The sequence below is a fragment of the Ranitomeya variabilis genome, chromosome 4 (assembly GCF_051348905.1).
Source record: "Ranitomeya variabilis isolate aRanVar5 chromosome 4, aRanVar5.hap1, whole genome shotgun sequence".
Taxonomy (NCBI): Eukaryota; Metazoa; Chordata; class Amphibia; order Anura; family Dendrobatidae; genus Ranitomeya; species Ranitomeya variabilis.
The window spans coordinates 1,867,564-1,887,521 of record NC_135235.1 but is presented as its reverse complement, the minus strand read 5'-3'; the positions used below and the strand labels follow the sequence as shown (position 1 = coordinate 1,887,521).

Below are 19,958 nucleotides of genomic sequence, written 5' to 3'. Positions count from 1 at the left end.
CAGTGATCTTGTTTAAAAGCCAATAGTCAATACAAGGCCTCAAAGATCCGTCCTTTTTGGCCACAAAAAAGAATCCCGCACCAAGAGGGGAAGAAGAAGGACGGATATGCCCCTTCTCAAGAGACTCCTTGATATATGAACGCATCGCGGTATGTTCAGGTACCGACAGATTAAACAGTCTCCCCTTAGGAAACTTACTGCCAGGAATCAAATCTATTGCACAGTCACATTCCCTATGAGGAGGCAGTGCACTGGACTTAGACTCGCTGAAGACATCCTGATAATCAGACAAATACGCCGGAACTTCCGAAGGCGTAGAAGAAGCAATAGACAAGGGCAGGGAATCTCCATGAATTCCATGGCAGCCCCAACTTGACACTGACATAGCCTTCCAGTCCAAGACTGGGTTATGGGTCTGTAACCATGGCAACCCCAAAACAACCAAATCATGCATTTTATGCAGAACAAGAAAACGTATTACCTCCCGATGTTCGGGAGTCATGCACATGGTAACCTGTGTCCAAAACTGCGGTTTATTTTTTGCCAATGGCGTAGAATCAATACCCCTAAGAGGGATAGGATTTTCCAATGGCTCAAGAACAAATCCGCAGCGCTTGGCAAATGACAGATCCATAAGGCTCAGGGCAGCACCTGAGTCCACAAACGCCATGACAGGATACGATGACAGTGAGCAAATCAAAGTTACAGATAGAATAAACTTAGGTTGCAAATTACCAATGGCGACCGGACTAACAACCTTAGTAAGACGTTTAGAGCATGCTGAGATAACATGTGTAGAATCACCACAGTAGTAACACAAGCCATTCTGGCGTCTATGAATTTTCCGCTCATTTCTAGTCAGGATTCTATCACATTGCATTAAATCAGGTGCCTGTTCAGACAACACCATGAGGGAATTTGCGGTCTTGCGCTCCCGCAACCGCCGGTCGATTTGAATAGCCAGGGCCATAGAATCATTCAGACCTGTGGGAATAGGAAAACCCACCATCACATTCTTAATGGCTTCAGAAAGGCCATTTCTAAAATTTGCAGCCAATGCACACTCGTTCCACTGAGTCAGCACGGACCATTTCCGAAATTTTTGGCAATACACTTCAGCCTCGTCCTGGCCCTGAGACATAGCCAGCAAGGCTTTTTCTGCCTGAATCTCAAGATTGGGTTCCTCATAAAGCAATCCGAGCGCCAGAAAAAACGCATCAATGTCAGCCAATGCCGGATCTCCTGGCGCCAGCGAGAAAGCCCAATCCTGAGGGTCGCCCCGTAAAAAAGAAATAACAATTTTTACTTGCTGAGCGGAGTCTCCAGATGAACAGGGTTTCAGGGACAAAAACAATTTACAATTATTCCTGAAATTTCTAAATTTAAATCGGTCTCCGGAAAACGGTTCAGGAATCGGTATCTTAGGTTCTGACATAGGATTTCTGATAACATAATCTTGTATGCCCTGCACACGAGCAGCAAGCTGATCCACACTTGTAATCAAGGTCTGGACATTCATGTCTGCAGCAAACACAGAGATGAACTAGGTTTAGCAAAGAGAGGCCCACTTACATATAGCAGAATGTAGTAAGATAACTCATATGGTCAACAAAAACCCTAACAAAATTCCACACTGGAGATACAAGAACCCCCGAACCATCTAACGGCCCGGGGGGGAGAACTCCAGCCTCCCTAGAGCTTCCAGCAAGGATAGGATACAGATTATGTACAAGCTGGACAAAAATGCAAACAAAAACAAATAGCAAAAAGCAAGAAAGCAGACTTAGCTTAATTTAGCAGGAACCAGGATCAGTAGACAAGAGCACAACAGATTAGCTCTGATTACAACGTTGCCAGGCATTGAACTGAAGGTCCAGGGAGCTTATATAGCAACACCCCTGACCTAACGACCCAGGTGAGCATACAAGGGATGAATGACATACCCAGAGTCAAATCACTAGTAACCACTAGAGGGAGCCAAAAGGTAAATTCACAACAGCGTCCCCCGGCGTTCTGCTTCCCTGCACTGTGTCAGCGCCGGCTGGCCGTAAAGCAGAGCACAGCGGTGACGTCACCGCTCTGCTTTAGGGCCGGCGCTTACAGTGCAGAGAAGCAGAACGCCGGAGGACCCGACAGACACCGGAATGTAAGTATGTAGTGTTTCTTTTTTACATTTACACTGGTAACCAGGGTAAACATCGGGTTACTAAGCGCGGCCCTGCGCTTAGTAACCCGATGTTTACCCTGGTTACCCGGGGACTTCGGCATCGTTGGTCGCTGGAGAGCTGACTGTGTGACAGCTCTCCAGCGACCACACAGCGACGCTGCAGCGATCGGCATCGTTGTCTAGATCGCTGCAGCGTCGCTACCTTTAGCCCGAATCCAGAAGAAACCATCCACCTCATGAAACAGTGAGTCCAGCCATGCCCACAGCTTCAAACCCCGTCCTGAGCATTTTTCTGTGATGAACAAGGATGGGGGACTTGGAATTATTTCTGCAGGGGTTTGAAAAAGCCTGCAGAGAGTTCCAGCAGCTTGAGGAACAGTGGGCCTGATATTTAACTCCAGGGCTCAGAGGAAAAGCTCTGGAGGCGCTTGCTTCTCTTCCTCGAGACCAAGATGGAGACTATGAGGCCATCAAGCAGCCTCTGACAAAAAAAGTACCAGCTGACTCCTGAGGTCTACCAGAAAAAATTCAGAGCCCTCCAGCGTGGATCACATGACAGCTACAGTGATGTGGTGGATGGACTCAGGAAGTTCCAACTTTGAGCAGTGGGTCCAAGGACTGTCAATCACCACCTTTGAGGAACTGAAGGATCTGTTGGTAAAAGACCAATTTCTTCATTTTTTCCCCATGGATGTGCAACAGTTTGTGCTGGAGCGGGAGCCAAAGGAGGCCGCTAAAGCAGCACAGATCACCAATGCTTATAAGGCCAACCATACACCTGAGGTGCGGACATCAGCTGTCACCAGCTGGCAAGCGGGTAAGCCAAAAACAACCCCCAGAGCCCTTGCCAGCCGTCCCTCAGGGGGTCCTGTCCCATCTTCCAGCACCCAGCCAGGATATTACTCCTGGTGGTGCTATAACTGTGACCGGACTCGTCACATCAGCCTCGTCTGCCTGGAAGATGCCAGAAGATGTACCCCACATCTGAGGCCCCAGGACCTAGTGCAGCCATTTTTTGTGGGTGGAGCGGTTGGTAGCGCCCATGAGAATTTGCAACCAGTTACTGTGGGCAACACCATTACTGTTGGGCTTAAGGACACTGGTGCAAAATGTACTCTTGTCCACCCTGAGTTTGTATTATCCTGGGAGACCCTGTCACCGAGTTTGTGGGCGTTCGCTGTCTCTTACTGACAGCCCAGATTTTTCTGGATTAGAGTGCGAGGAAGGGGACAAGGAATGTGGGGGTGTCGGAGAATCTCCCCACAAATATTTTACTAGAAATTGATCTGGGACGGTTGGTTGACCGATACATCCCTGACAACCCTCCCAGATCTGATATGTCAAGTGATGCAAGTGTCCATAATATGAATGTGATGCAATGATGCATAATAAAAATGTGTGTTGTGGTAAAGGAGGGCTCAGGCACATCACGCTGCAGGGTGATGAGGATCCACTAAAAGGAGCCAGCATAAGTGCTAAGAGAGATAGGAGCAGTCATAGGGATCATGAAGCTGAAGGTCCCATGCAGCTGACCAGTGTCACGACGGACTGTAACATGACCAGTGATAGCCGCCCCATGATTATCACGACTCAAGAGGTAACGGGAAAGGATGGGGAGAAGCACAGGATCATGAGGAAGGTGGTCTCTTGCAGCTGACCAATGGCACAACGGTTCCATGTAACCTCCAACAGGAGTGGTTGAGGGAAAGACGGCATGACCAGCTATCAATTCAGGGAGGAGTTGTTGCAGGTCGCTCATGAGATTCCACAAGCTGGACACTTGGGGGTCCGCAAAACCAAGGCCTGGCTGTCACACCACTTCTATTGGCCCAAATGAGGACAGATGTTGCCAACTACTGCCGCTCCTGTATCACATGTCAAAGAGTGGGGAAGTCGGGGCATGCATCCAAAGCTCCCCTGATCCCTTTGCCAGTGATAAAAGAGCCATTCCAGAGGATTTCTGTGGACATCATTGGCCCGCTGCCATCCCCAGCAGCTCTGGAAAACAGTTCATCCTTACTGTGGCAGACTATGCTACGCAGTACCAAGAGGCAGTAGCTCTGTCCTCAAATAGGGCTGATAAGGTGGCAGATGTCCTTTTGACTATTTTGTCGAGAGTAGGATTTCCCAGGAAGCTGCTTATGGACCAGGGGACTCAGTTCATGTCTTGGTTAATGGAAGCCCTCTGTAAGAAAATGTGGTGCAGCACCTGGTTTCGAGTCCGTATCACCCACAGACCAATGGTTTGTGTGAACGATTCAATGGTACCCTTAAGCAGATGCTTAAGATGCTGGTTGAGTCCCATGGGAGCGGCACCTCCCACACCTGCTGTTTGCCTACAGAGAGGTACCACAGGCCTCATCGTGGTTCTCCCCCTTTAAGCTCCTGTATGGCAGATGAGTCCAGGGACCCCTTGGTCTGATAAGAGAATCCTGGGAAGGGGATCTGAACACCCCCGAAGTGTTCGTCGTAGAGTATGTCATGCATCTCAGTGACAAAATGCATGCAATGATGCAGCTGGTGCAGGGGAACATGGTGCAGGCCCAGGCCAACCAGAACGTGTGGTACGACCGAAATAACCTGGAGCGGATGTACAAAGTGGGACGGAAAGTGTGGGTCCTAGTCCCAATGACCCAGAACAAGCTTTAGGCAGCCTGGGAAAGTCCATACCCCATACATTAGCACCTCAGCGATGTAAATTATGTGGTCACCATTGACCATGCCAGGAAGAGGCAAAAAGTCTGCCACGTCAACATGATAAAAGCTCATCATGACAGGGAAGCCTGTGCCCTTCCCGTTTGTAGCCTTCCTGCCGCAGGCAAGACAGAGGTCCTGTTGAATATGCTGGCTGCAGCCCGAGATGGAGGGTCAATTGAGGATGCGGAATTCAACCCGCAGCTGTCCATGGACTAGAGGTCCCAGTTGCAGGAGGTGTTCCGGCCTTACCTGACCATATTCACTTGTTTACCAGGGAGGACATCTAGCTATCCACCAAGTGGACACAGGGAGTCAACCCCCAACCCCCCTGTCCGGCAATCCACTTACCGTGTCTCCCTAGAGGTGCATAAAGACATAAAGGTGCAGAAAGATGAAATGTTGTGCCTGGGGGTGATCCAAAGGTCCAAAACTGCATGGGCCTCGCCTATAGTTCTGGTCCCGAAAAAAGGACCGGACAACCCGGATCTGCATGGACTACATGAGGCTAAATGCCATCACAGCTCCTGATGCGTACCAAATGCCACACATCGATGAGCAGTTGGATCGCTTAGCCGGGGTCCCGTACTTGACAATTATGGATCAGAGTCAAGGATACTGGCAGATTCCTATGTCCAAGGAGGTCCGCCTTCATTACCCCATTCGGGCTGTATGAATCTCTCATCTTGCCCTTTGGCATGAGAAATGCACCTGCCACTTTCCAGCAATTAGTCAACCAGCTGCTCGAGGCACTGGAGGTGTTTGCTGTTGCTTACCTGGATGACATTGCCGTTTTCAGTCCCACCTGGGAGGAACATCTGTGGCACCTGGAGTAGGTGCTCAGGCAGGTCTAGGGAGCTAGGTTGACTATAAAGCTGGGCAAGGGTCAGATAGGCATGACGGAGGTGCAGTACCTCGGTCACTGAGTGGGTGGCGGAACTCTGAAGCCAGAGCCCGGGAAGGTTGATTCCATCACCTCCTGGCTTACCCCCAAGACCAAGAAGCAGGTGATGTCCTTCTTAGGTGCAGCAGGGTACTATAGAAAGTTTGTTACGAACTATAGTGCTCTTGCTAAGCATCAGATAGACCTCACGAAAAAGAAGTTATCGCTAACGGTCAACTGGACAGCTAACTATGAACGGTCCTTCACAGCCCTAAAGGATACCCTGGCCATTCCCCCAGTTCTACAGGCCCGGGACTTTGCCCTGCGGTTTGTAGTCCAAACGGATGCCAGTGCGTTTGGCCTCGGTGCTGTGCTCAGCCAGGTAAATGGGCAGGGGGAAGAGCACACAGTGATCTTCCTCAGATGCAAGCTTTTACCAAGGGAAGTGGCATAAGCCACTGTGGAGGAGAGTCTTGCTATAGTGTGGGCCCTGCATAAGCTGCAGTCCTACCTATATGGGTGCAACTTCATCATAGTGACTGACCACTACCCTCTCAGCTGGCTTCATCGCATGGCTGGTAACAATGGTAAACTACTGTGGTGGAGCCAGGTTCTAAAGCAGTACGATTTTACCATTGAGCACAAGAAGGGTAGCAAACACGGCACCCCACCAAGGGGATGCTGAGGAGTAAGGCTTGGGAAACGATCTGTAAATCAGGTTCCCATGCAACCTCAAAAAGGGGGGAGTTGTCATAGAAAATATAAAAAATTGCTGAGGTCCCTCATATCCCCCTCCCCTTTGTATAAGGAGACAGGAGCTAGCACTTCAAGCTGCCCTTATGTAAAATGCAATGTACAAAGAGAAGTGAAGCAGCTTAATTAACATGCAATGAGTCCTCTTTATGTCCAGGTGAATGAAGAGGATGTGTATTGTGTGCAGACAGAGAGACAGGAAAAGTCTTATGAGGTTTTGAGTCGATTAAAGGAACATCTCACACCCTTTAAGGTATGTGCACATGGTCAGTAAATGCTGCTGGTTGGACGTTGCTTACCTCCGCAGAAACCAACTTGCAGTGTCTAGATGTTACAGCATAGTGGATGGGATTTGAAGAAATCCCATGTCCACTATGCGTGCACGGACACCCGTGGCTTACCTGCATAGACGGACATGCGACGCGTCTTTCCAGACTGCAGCATGTCAATTTATCTTGTGGAGACGCGAGCCTCCGCAATGTAAATTTCACCCATACAATGTATTGGACGCAGTGATTCCACATGGTTCAATGAATACATGCGGAATCACCGGTGTTCAAAAGTCGATAGCGCTTTGGACATAGCGGACCTGAGCTGCTAATTACTGAAGTGTGCATCTACCCTTAGAAATAGTCACGGTCAACGCAGCTACAATAAGTCAGCTCAGACAGTATGTCTCCGTAAGAAACATAGAATATGGGACTTTCTATACATCCGATATTAATGAAACGTACATTGTCAGCACCGATGTTAACCAAGGAAACAGATCTATATTTTCTCATAATAATTATAACCCATATAACCGCCAACAGCTAGGCCATGTTGGGTCTCTAAGTATAGGTAAAATCCCGATGCAAAATAAGGCATCAGTCTCTATCTTCTGCGGTCATCTTATGAGGAGTTATTGGATAATTGGGATTTCCTAAAATCATGAAGGGCTGAGACCACCCCACAACCTGGCCCAGGTGAGGTCATCAACAGGGGGGAGTTTGGGTGGGATTCAGAGTCTGATAAAAGATCAAGCTCAATTATGATCTGCGTTCCTGAGAGTTAGGCTACTTTCACACACCAGGTTTTCAGTGTCAGGCTAAATCTGGCTAATTTTCAAAAAACTGGATCAGGCGAATGTTGCCACCGGATCAGGTTTTTTTCCCCATAGACTTGTATTAGTGCTGGATAGCACCGGATGACATTGCATTTCGTCCGGTTTTCGCCGGATCCGGCAAATCTGCCGCTTCCGGTTTCTTGAAAAAACGTCCATAGCAACGTTTTTTGTCTCCGGCGAAAAAGCCTGAAGCGCTGAATTCGGCTGTTTGCTAGAATGGAAGCCTATGGGAGCTGGAAGGTGCCGGATCCGGAAAAAGGCGGATCTGTCGGCCTGATCCGGTTTTTTAAACTGAGCATGCTCCAATTTTTTTTTTTAATCCAATAATCTAGATATGCTAGCTGGATCTGTAAAAAAAACGGATATATCACATCAGTTTTTCACAATCTGCGCCGGATCCAGTTTTTCCAACATTCGCCGGATTTAGCCGGACACTGAAGACCTTACACACCCATGTATGCATGAATCCCTGTTATTGCCGGCCCTCCGCTCTCCTTCGGCTACACGGAATCGTCTCTGCGATCGGTGTAGTGAGTTCTCCTGTTAGTCCCTTTTATTTTATGTAGCCGTTTATGCCGTATTGTTTTGTCCCCCTTGTAAAATCTTTTCTATCTTTTTCACAAACACTGCCGCCCTTTGGATTAAATATAAAATGTAATAGTTCTGTTCCGTAAACTATGCCTCGAAGCCATAAGCTACGGTAATCTGTGTCCATTCGTCCAAAACGGATTGGTGGTGGCAGGGAGTAGTTTGGGGTTATCGCTGACCGAACCGGGGTGTGTACACATATTCCAGGTGTTGGAATCCGGAGGTGTATATGCCGTACGTTGAGTGTTAATTTTCTGACAGCCGGCCTAGTGGTGTGTACAGGCTGCGGCCTTCTTCGCTGATCGTCGGCCAATCGTGTAATTGTCCGGATGATAGGGGGCAGCAGAGAGCTATGTGCCCCGAGGATCACAGCGGGTGGTACTCGTGACCTTCCAGTCTTCTGATATCAGGAATTTGTGGGATTAAGAAAGTCCTGACAAATGTATCCTTGACATGGGGTGACATAAAAAAATGCCCTTTCTGAGGCAAAGTCAACAAATGCCAAAAAATTGTGGGAAGTAGTCTGAGTATCCCGGGCTGGAATAACAGGTGACCGGGGCCAGAGGTTGGTTGCAACAAACATGTGAAGCAGTTGTAAAAAAAAACTGTGGGTAAGAACCAAGTATCAGGTAATTCACAGGAATGCAAATCTACAAAAGAAGTATTGTGATTGTGTAACTACAAATCCCGAGACTGCTGCTTATTAGAACTTCCCAAAGCTCATGGTTTGTTATTTTCTATAAAATCGTTAGAAGTTGTCTACATTTCTCTTCATGCTGTGCAATGTTCCCAATGCTGGAAATAAAAACTCGGAGAAAGATTTTGTGATTACCTCGTGTTTTTCAGCACGCTGATATTATTTTGAACACTACTGTAGGGTTTGGAGAGTGAAGAGAGATCCACAGAAGGAGATGGGAAAGTCCCAAGAGGTAGATTCAGGGCACCATTAGTGGAGGGATTTGGATGCGGAACATCTGAGCGAGTACCGAGACTTGCTGATCAGCCCTGTGGCATAGAAGTTGTGACGAAGAATGGTGACCAGTGTGCTTCACCGGCCCAGGAGCAGACTCCGGAGGAAGGAAGCGATGTGTGTGCAAAGGTTTTCTACCGTGACGGAAACCTCCATTAGACTTTGTACCCGCTAAGCCTTGTGCATAACCCTCACCAATTTACCATTCAGCAAAAACTGTGATTTTGAACAGGAGTCGCTTTTATTGAACTGCAGAATTTATGGTCCTGGCCAGCCCGCACCACCGGCTACAGGCAGCTTGCATGGGTATAAGGCACAAATGCAAACACTCAGCCAGGACCCCCATTTTCATGTAGCACGCCGGGGAGTAAAGAAAGAGACTAGTGCCTCGCCCGTGGCTACCACCCCGCACTGTGCTACACTTGTCGTAGTCGGCGGGGTCGAGTATTGCATCTGTGACAACAACGCAGTGCAAAGAAGACTGGGTGACGGGGAAGATGGCGATGGTGGAGCAGTCTAAGATGACACCAAGCAGGGATTGCATGATGGGAGTTAGTGTCGCCAAACAGGAAGATGGACCCGCCCATTGCAGGTGCCAGGAAACACTTAAGTGACAATGTCCCCATTTTGTAGACTGACGGGGTACGATGGACTCTGCCCCACATGGACTGTGTCTTGGCCGCGAGGACCATATATTGCTCCATACAGTATAATGGTCCCTTATTTACATGGGCAGCACGGTGGCTAGCATTGCAACCTTGCAGCGCTGGGGTCCTGGGTTCAAATGCCACTAAAGACAACATCTGCAAGGAGTTTGTATGTGCTCTCCATGTTTTCGTGGATGTCTTCCGGTTTCCTCCCACATTCCAAAGATTGATAGGGAATGTAGATTGTGATCCCCATTGGGGACAGCGGTGATAATCCTAGCACTGTATAAGCCAAGCATAATAAATAATACATATATTGCTCCATACAGCATATAATGGCCCCTTTTATTATACAGTAATGAGCCGCATATATTGCTCCATAAACAATAATGGGCCCATATATTGCTCCATACATAAAAAAATAATCAAATACCTCTCTACGTTCTCCGTTGCTGCTTTTGCCTCAGCGTCTTCCGTCTGCACTGCACAGCACATGGGGCGCTGTAGTGAAGTCCTCCTGTCCTCTGCCCTGAGACATCACAGAGAGACAGAAGACGCTGAAGAGACCGGAGGAGTGTGGAACGGGGAGAGGTGAGTATTTGAGGGGGGAGGGCAATGCCAGCAATGGGCTCCCCAAGTCATGAGCCCCATAGTGTGCTGGTGTCCCTGACTGCGAGTAGGCCCCCCAGTTCATCCAAGGCCCCCGGCACTTGCTATGGCGGTGACACTGGCCCTGAAAGACATTAAATTAATGTTTGAGACTAGCCCACAGTGGGAGGGCTTAGTGTTAGGAAAAAAAGACTGTTTCCGATAGATAGGGTTTGGAGAGTGAAGAGAGCAGTGCTGCTGTTGGGGTGATTCACATAAGGAAAGGAGACTTGATGACAGGGATAAAAAATTGTGAAGTAACCAATGAGACAAGAGTGGACTTTTGGAAAAGGGTCCTTGAATAGGACGATGAGTTACAAGAAACTCTGAGCTCGCAAACACCGAAGGTAACAGTCAGGACTGAATTTGTGGGAGTAGTGGGGTTCCCGAGCGGTAGAGCCAGGGCGCCAGTAGTGGAAGAAATAGGACGTAGAATCGATGAGCAAGTAGAGAGACTTGCTGATCAGGACTGTGGTGACAAGCAAGGCTGTGACTAAGTAGAGCGAAAAAGTGTGCTTCATCGGCACTGGAGCAGTCCACAGTGGAAGGAAACGATGTGGGTGAAAACGCATTATGCTGTGAAAGAAACATCCATAAGATTTTTAACCTGCTACACCTTGTACATAACCCTTACCAAGTTATCGTTCAATAAAGACTGTGTTTGAACGGGAGTCTCCTTTATTGAACTGCAGAACCTATGGTTCCCTTGTGAGCCCACACCACCGGCTACAAGCAGCACTCACAACACCAATACAAACACTCAGCCAGGACCCTCACTTTCATGTAGCGCGCTGTGGCGTAAAAAGAGGAGATCAATCCCTTGCCCACGGCTGATACACTGTGACACGCTACAGGGACATTGTGATGAGACAGCATTTCTTCTTAATTATGCCAGACATGAATTTAAGTAGGCCAGGAGGCATAGACTGTTATCTTTCTATTGACTTTTGAATTTATGTTTTTCTTCGGTTGGTCAAGAAACACAGACTATTGTTCATATGAGCCTTAAACTTTGTCTCTCGAGTTAACCTTTGTTGCAGCATATTGTGTGTATCTTGAATGAAAGAGAGGCAGAGTAATTGAACAATAGAGGTTTGTTAATATGTTGATTACACATTGTACCAAGACAGCTAGTTTGTTGACCTGCAAAAAACAGAGGATGAACTAGGCAAATTGATTAAATACTCAAACACCGAGAGTTAAACTCATGTAATGTCTCGTCTCACCTGTGGATGATGACCGGAGCCACAGATGTGAGAATAAACAGGGATTTCTATCATTCCGAAAGAATAATCATAGAAACTTTAGAAAACCACAGCCTGGAACATTGTACAGGATGTCAGCTTAGGGGACCACCGCCTCAGCTGGAAGAACACAGATCTGCTCTACTAACCATCGCTGAACTCGCAGAGACGTCTTGAAGAATCCAGGTTGGGAACAATCAGGTCACTTGGCCACATACCATCTTGGGAATTTTGCTGGGACTGTTCTACATGTTATCTGCCTGTTTTGTGGTTCAATAAAGTATTGGGTATTTTGCTGGGACTGTTCTACATGTTAGCTGACTGTTTTGTCATTCAAAAAAGTATTGCCACACTGTTTTACCCTCACCCTGTGTTGTCCGAGTAGTTTTCTGCTCACGTGAAAAGAAAGGGGGCTTTCAATGGTTTGAGCCCTGGTCCATGTGGTCTTTCTAAAGACAGCCGGGCTAGCAGACGAGCACCCACTGACCCCTGTGTCTTCACAGGCACTTTTTCACTTTATCTGCAGCAGAGATTTCTGCCCTGTGCTCATGTGCAGAGAGGAGCATCAGCAGAAGGTGCAATAAACCTGGAGCAGCCAAAAGTTTCCTCCGCTCAGAAAACAGTGGAGAACTTCCTGCTGCTGTTCACGTGTACTGCCAGGTTAACGGCTGCAAGGATCAAAGGCCACGACTCAGGACTGTGCTGCTGCCTCTGTATGGGGGTTGGTAAGATGGAGGCACTCCGCTAAATAGAATAAATGCTATTCCTGCCAGAGGGGACCTCACGCTACAGCCTCAACCTGTCATGATCCAGTCTGGGGTTTGTTTCTGACTATTCTCTCCCTGGGATGGTCATGCGGGAGATAATATTCCTTAGCTCGTTTTGGGAGCTGTCTGGCTATTTCAGTCCGCTGTTACCTGCAAGCAGTGTCAGTTATAGTTCCTGTCTCTGGCTTGAGCAGCTGACCCGTTATACCCCGATTTATCCTCTGCCTGTTTACCTAGGTCCCATTCCTGTGTTCCCCTGTGACGTCGCTCATTGCAGTTCTCCGTGTTGTGACTCCTTGGTATTTGACTTAGCTTGTCCTCTGACCTGTTTGACTGTCTTGCGTCTCTGGCTTTCCTGCTCCTGATCGGCTCTAACTTTTTGGCTTGTTTCTGACCACGTGTATTGCTGTAACCTCTGGCACCTCGTTCCCTCTCTGTTGCTGACCCGCCTTTTTCTGACTACTCTTTCGCCACCTAGTGGCTTCTGCCTGCTGCTCTGTGATTTCTCTGTGAGTGTACCTGTTTTCCTTCACCCGAACCCCATAGTGGAGGTTGTGTGCTACTGTGCTGCAGCAGGAATTACACAACCATCAGAAAGGCTTTTACTGTTTTATGATATAAGAAGGAAATGTCAGCATTGTCCAACTCAAAGAAGATCAACGACCGTGGAGGACAATTCCAGGCTCAGAGAAGATCCCCAACCGTGGAGGACATTTCCAAGCTCAGAGAAGACCCCTAAACATGGAGGACATTTCCAAGCTCAGAAAAGACCCCCGATGGTGGAGGACATATCCAAGCTCAGAGAAGATCCCATACCGTGGAGGATATTTCCAGGCTCAGAGAAGATCACCGACCGTAGAGGACATTTCCAAACTCAGAGAAGATCCCTAGCCGTGGAGGAAACTTCCAGACTCAGAAATGACCTAAAACTGTAGAGGACACTTCCAGGCTCAGAGACGACCCTCAGTTGCTAACAGGCTCAACAATTTCCACTGGCTGTAGTCACCCACAGTTTCATAATCCCCGGTTATAGAACAGCACAGGCTCTGATGACTTCTCCTTCAGTTCTTCCTCCAAATCATCTCGTCTGATCTGAAACACATTGTATGGAAACATTAGAGGGATGTGAATGCCCCACATAAAGGTCTATGGCTGTGAACACGCACCCATCCCTTCTGAGGAAAGATGCTGAATGACACAGGAACCATCATCCCAAAGGTAACAAGAGCGGCCAGGTGTCCAAGCAGAGTGAACATCTGCGGGTTCCTCGTCATATTGGAAGAGCTGTGAAAAGGGAGGAAAATACAGAGTTGACAGAACTGTGGCACAGCTCCAAGCTGGAGGAAAGGAGCTGACAGCACTCACCGTCTCATCAGGGAGGGAATCAATGCAGTGATGCCAAGAAGAGCCGACCGGGACAGTGCTGTCTCCTTCATGGCCTGAAGAGCAGAATAGCTGGTGACCATGGCTGCATCTATGCACAGAGGTACTCATACAGGGCAGGGTCCTTACACCTGTCATATGGACAAAAGTATGTGCCCCCCACATCCACCTCCGGGGGCTTCTCTGACCTCCATCCATAGACATTAATGTGGAGAAAAGTATGTGCCCCCCACATCCACCTCCGAGGGCTTCTCTGACCTCCATCCATAGACATTAATGTGGAGAAAAGTATGTGCCCCCCACATCCACCTCCGAGGGCTTCTCTGACCTCCATCCATAGACATTAATGTGGAGAAAAGTATGTGCCCCCCACATCCACCTCCGAGGGCTTCTCTGACCTCCATCCATAGACATTAATGTGGAGAAAAGTATGTGCCCCCCACATCCACCTCCGAGGGCTTCTCTGACCTCCATCCATAGACATTAATGTGGAGAAAAGTATGTGCCCCCCACATCCACCTCCGGGGGCTTCTCTGACCTCCATCCATAGACATTAATGTGGAGAAAAGTATGTGCCCCCCACATCCACCTCCGAGGGCTTCTCTGACCTCCATCCATAGACATTAATGTGGAGAAAAGTATGTGCCCCCCACATCCACCTCCGAGGGCTTCTCTGACCTCCATCCATAGACATTAATGTGGAGAAAAGTATGTGCCCCCCACATCCACCTCCGGGGGCTTCTCTGACCTCCATCCATAGACATTAATGTGGAGAAAAGTATGTGCCCCCCACATCCACCTCCGGGGGCTTCTCTGACCTCCATCCATAGACATTAATGTGGAGAAAAGTATGTGCCCCCCACATCCTCCTCCGGGGGCTTCTCTGTCCTCATCTACATCCATAGACATTAATATGGAGAAAGTATGTGCCCCCCACATCCTCCTCCGGGGGCTTCTCTGTCCTCATCTACATCTATAGACATTAATATGGAGAAAGTATGTGCCCCCCACATCCTCCTCCGGGGGCTTCTCTGTCCTCATCTACATCCATAGACACTAATATGGAGAAAGTATGTGCCCCCCACATCCTCCTCCGGGGGCTTCTCTGTCCTCATCTACATCCATAGACATTAATATGGAGAAAGTATGTGCCCCCCACATCCTCCTCCGGGGGCTTCTCTGTCCTCATCTACATCCATAGACATTAATATGGAGAAAGTATGTGCCCCCCACATCCACCTCCGGGGGCTTCTCTGTCCTCCTCTACATCCATAGACATTAATATGGAGAAAGTATGTGCCCCCCACATCCACCTCCGGGGGCTTCTCTGTCCTCATCTACATCCATAGACATTAATATGGAGAAAGTATGTGCCCCCCACATCCACCTCCGGGGGCTTCTCTGTCCTCATCTACATCCATAGACATTAATATGGAGAAAGTATGTGCCCCCCACATCCTCCTCCGGGGGCTTCTCTGTCCTCATCTACATCCATAGACATTAATATGGAGAAAGTATGTGCCCCCCACATCCACCTCCGGGGGCTTCTCTGTCCTCATCTACATCTATAGACATTAATATGGAGAAAGTATGTGCCCCCCACATCCACCTCCGGGGGCTTCTCTGTCCTCATCTACATCCATAGACATTAATATGGAGAAAGTATGTGCCCCCCACATCCACCTCCGGGGGCTTCTCTGTCCTCATCTACATCCATAAACAATAATATGGAGAAAGTATGTGCCCCCCACATCCTCCTCCGGGGGCTTCTCTGTCCTCATCTACATCCATAGACATTAATATGGAGAAAGTATGTGCCCCCCACATCCACCTCCGGGGGCTTCTCTGTCCTCATCTACATCCATAGACATTAATATGGAGAAAGTATGTGCCCCCCACATCCTCCTCCGGGGGCTTCTCTGTCCTCTACATCCATAGACATTAATATGGAGAAAGTATGTGCCCCCCACATCCTCCTCCGGGGGCTTCACTGTCCTCATCTACATCCATAGACATTAATATGGAGAAAGTATGTGCCCCCCACATCCTCCTCCGGGGGCTTCTCTGTCCTCATCTACATTCATAGACATTAATATGGAGAAAGTATGTCCCCCCACATCCTCCTCCGGGGGCTTCTCTGTCCTCATCTACATCCATAGACATTAATATGGAGAAAGTATGTGCCCCCCACATCCTCCTCCGGGGGCTTCTCTGTCCTCATCTACATCCATAGACATTAATATGGAGAAAGTATGTGCCCCCCACATCCTCCTCCGGGGGCTTCTCTGTCCTCATCTACATCCATAGACATTAATATGGAGAAAGTATGTGCCCCCCACATCCACCTCCGGGGGCTTCTCTGTCCTCATCTACATCCATAGACATTAATATGGAGAAAGTATGTGCCCCCCACATCCACCTCCGGGGGCTTCTGTGTCCTCATCTACATCCATAGACATTAATATGGAGAAAGTATGTGCCCCCCACATCCTCCTCCGGGGGCTTCTCTGTCCTCATCTACATCCATAGACATTAATATGGAGAAAGTATGTGCCCCCCACATCCACCTCCGGGGGCTTCTCTGTCCTCCTCTACATCCATAGACATTAATACGGAGAAAGTATGTGCCCCCCACATCCTCCTCCGGGGGCTTCTCTGTCCTCATCTACATCCATAGACATTAATATGGAGAAAGTATGTGCCCCCCACATCCACCTCCGGGGGCTTCTCTGTCCTCATCTACATCCATAGACATTAATATGGAGAAAGTATGTGCCCCCCACATCCTCCTCCGGGGGCTTCTCTGTCCTCATCTACATCCATAGACATTAATATGGAGAAAGTATGTGCCCCCCACAACCACCTCCGGGGGCTTCTCTGTCCTCCTCTACATCCATAGACATTAATATGGAGAAAGTATGTGCCCCCACATCCTCCTCCGGGGGCTTCTCTGTCCTCATCTACATCCATAGACATTAATATGGAGAAAGTATGTGCCCCCCACATCCTCCTCCGGGGGCTTCTCTGTCCTCATCTACATCCATAGACATTAATATGGAGAAAGTATGTGCCCCCCACATCCTCCTCCGGGGGCTTCTCTGTCCTCCTCTACATCCATAGACATTAATATGGAGAAAGTATGTGCCCCCACATCCTCCTCCGGGGGCTTCTCTGTCCTCATCTACATCCATAGACATTAATATGGAGAAAGTATGTGCCCCCCACATCCTCCTCCGGGGGCTTCTCTGTCCTCATCTACATCCATAGACATTAATATGGAGAAAGTATGTGCCCCCCACATCCTCCTCCGGGGTCTTCTCTGTCCTCTACATCCATAGACATTAATATGGAGAAAGTATGTGCCCCCCACATCCTCCTCCGGGGGCTTCTCTGTCCTCATCTACATCCATAGACATTAATATGGAGAAAGTATGTGCCCCCCACATCCTCCTCCGGGGGCTTCTCTGTCCTCATCTACATCCATAGACATTAATATGGAGAAAGTATGTGCCCCCCACATCCTCCTCCGGGGGCTTCTCTGTCCTCATCTACATCCATAGACATTAATATGAAGAAAGTATGTGCCCCCCACATCCTCCTCCGGGGGCTTCTCTGTCCTCATCTACATCCATAGACATTAATATGGAGAAAGTATGTGCCCCCCACATCCTCCTCCGGGGGCTTCTCTGCCCTCATCTACATCCATAGACATTAATATGGAGAAAGTATGTGCCCCCCACATCCTCCTCCGGGGGCTTCTCTGTCCTCATCTACATCCATAGACATTAATATGGAGAAAGTATGTGCCCCCCACATCCTCCTCCGGGGGCTTCTCTGTCCTCATCTACATCCATAGACATTAATATGAAGAAAGTATGTGCCCCCCACATCCACCTCCGGGGGCTTCTCTGTCCTCATCTACATCCATAGACATTAATATGGAGAAAGTATGTGCCCCCCACATCCTCCTCCGGGGGCTTCTCTGCCCTCATCTACATCCATAGACATTAATATGGAGAAAGTATGTGCCCCCCACATCCACCTCCGGGGGCTTCTCTGTCCTCACCTACATCCATAGACATTAATATGGAGAAAGTATGTGCCCCCCACATCCTCCTCCGGGGGCTTCTCTGTCCTCATCTACATCCATAGACATTAATATGGAGAAAGTATGTGCCCCCCACATCCTCCTCCGGGGGCTTCTCTGTCCTAATCTACATCCATAGACATTAATATGGAGAAAGTATGTGCCCCCCACATCCACCTCCGGGGGCTTCTCTGTCCTCATCTACATGCATAGACATTAATATGGAGGAAGTATGTGCCCCCCACATCCTCCTCCGGGGGCTTCTCTGTCCTCATCTACATCCATAGACATTAATATGGAGAAAGTATGTGCCCCCCACATCCTCCTCCGGGGGCTTCTCTGTCCTCATCTACATCTATAGACATTAACATGGAGACAGTATGTGCCCCCCACATCCACCTCCGGGGGCTTCTCTGTCCTCACCTACATCCATAGACATTAATATGGAGAAAGTATGTGCCCCCCACATCCTCCTCCGGGGGCTTCTCTGTCCTCATCTACATCCATAGACATTAATATGGAGAAAGTATGTGCCCCCCACATCCTCCTCCGGGGGCTTCTCTGTCCTCATCTACATCTATAGACATTAACATGGAGACAGTATGTGCCCCCCACATCCACCTCCGGGGGCTTCTCTGTCCTCACCTACATCCATAGACATTAATATGGAGAAAGTATGTGCCCCCCACATCCTCCTCCGGGGGCTTCTCTGTCCTCATCTACATCCATAGACATTGATATGGAGAAAGTATGTGCCCCCCCACATCCTCCTCCGGGGGCTTCTCTGTCCTCATCTACATCTATAGACATTAACATGGAGACAGTATGTGCCCCCCACATCCACCTCCGGGGGCTTCTCTGTCCTCACCTACATCCATAGACATTAATATGGAGAAAGTATGTGCCCCCCACATCCTCCTCCGGGGGCTTCTCTGTCCTCATCTACATCCATAGACATTAATATGGAGAAAGTATGTGCCCCCCACATCCTCCTCCGGGGGCTTCTCTGTCCTAATCTACATCCATAGACATTAATATGGAGAAAGTATGTGCCCCCCACATCCTCCTCCGGGGGCTTCTCTGTCCTCATCTACATCCATAGACATTAATATGGAGAAAGTATGTGCCCCCCACATCCTCCTCCGGGGGCTTCTCGGTCCTCATCTACATCCATAGACATTAATATGGAGAAAGTATGTGCCCCCCACATCCTCCTCCGGGGGCTTCTCTGTCCTCATCTACATCCATAGACATTAATATGGAGAAAGTATGTGCCCCCCACATCCTCCTCCGGGGGCTTCTCTGTCCTCACCTACATCCATAGACATTAATATGGAGAAAGTATGTGCCCCCCACATCCTCCTCCGGGGGCTTCTCTGTCCTCACCTACATCCATAGACATTAATATGGAGAAAGTATGTGCCCCCCACATCCTCCTCCGGGGGCTTCTCTGTCCTCACCTACATCCATAGACATTAATATGGAGAAAGTATGTGCCCCCCACATCCATCTCCGGGGGCTTCTCTGTCCTCATCTACATCTATAGACATTAATATGGAGAAAGTATGTGCCCCCCACATCCTCCTCCGGGGTCTTCTCTGTCCTCATCTACATCCATAGACATTAATATGGAGAAAGTATGTGCCCCCCACATCCTCCTCCGGGGGCTTCTCTGTCCTCTACATCCATACACATTAATATGGAGAAAGTATGTGCCCCCACATCCTCCTCCGGGGGCTTCTCTGTCCTCATCTACATCCATAGACATTAATATGGAGAAAGTATGTGCCCCCCACATTCTCCTCCGGGGGCTTCTGTGTCCTCATCTACATGCATAGACATTAATATGGAGGAAGTATGTGCCCCCCACATCCTCCTCCGGGGGCTTCTCTGTCCTCATCTACATCCATAGACATTAATATGGAGGAAGTATGTGCCCCCCACATCCTCCTCCGGGGGCTTCTCTGTCCTCATCTACATCCATAGACATTAATATGGAGAAAGTATGTGCCCCCCACATCC

The 19,958-nt window shown here is 48.9% G+C and overlaps 1 protein-coding gene across 2 annotated transcripts in view; it reads right to left on the bottom strand.

Annotated features, from left to right (window-relative positions):
* Positions 1-13,061: 13,061 nt before the first annotated feature.
* Positions 13,062-19,958, bottom strand: part of SFXN4 (sideroflexin 4) — a 214,338-nt gene continuing 207,441 nt past the window's right edge. The window contains exons 12-14 of one of the 2 annotated variants that reach the window (XM_077257875.1): positions 13,832-13,905; positions 13,633-13,750; positions 13,062-13,558 (exon numbers count right to left, since the gene is read on the bottom strand). In XM_077257875.1, coding sequence (XP_077113990.1) covers positions 13,481-13,558; positions 13,633-13,750; positions 13,832-13,905 — 270 coding nt within the window. In that variant the 3' untranslated portion in view covers positions 13,062-13,480. The remainder of the gene's footprint in view (positions 13,559-13,632; positions 13,751-13,831; positions 13,906-19,958) is intronic. The other variant, XM_077257876.1, reaches the window with a different exon arrangement.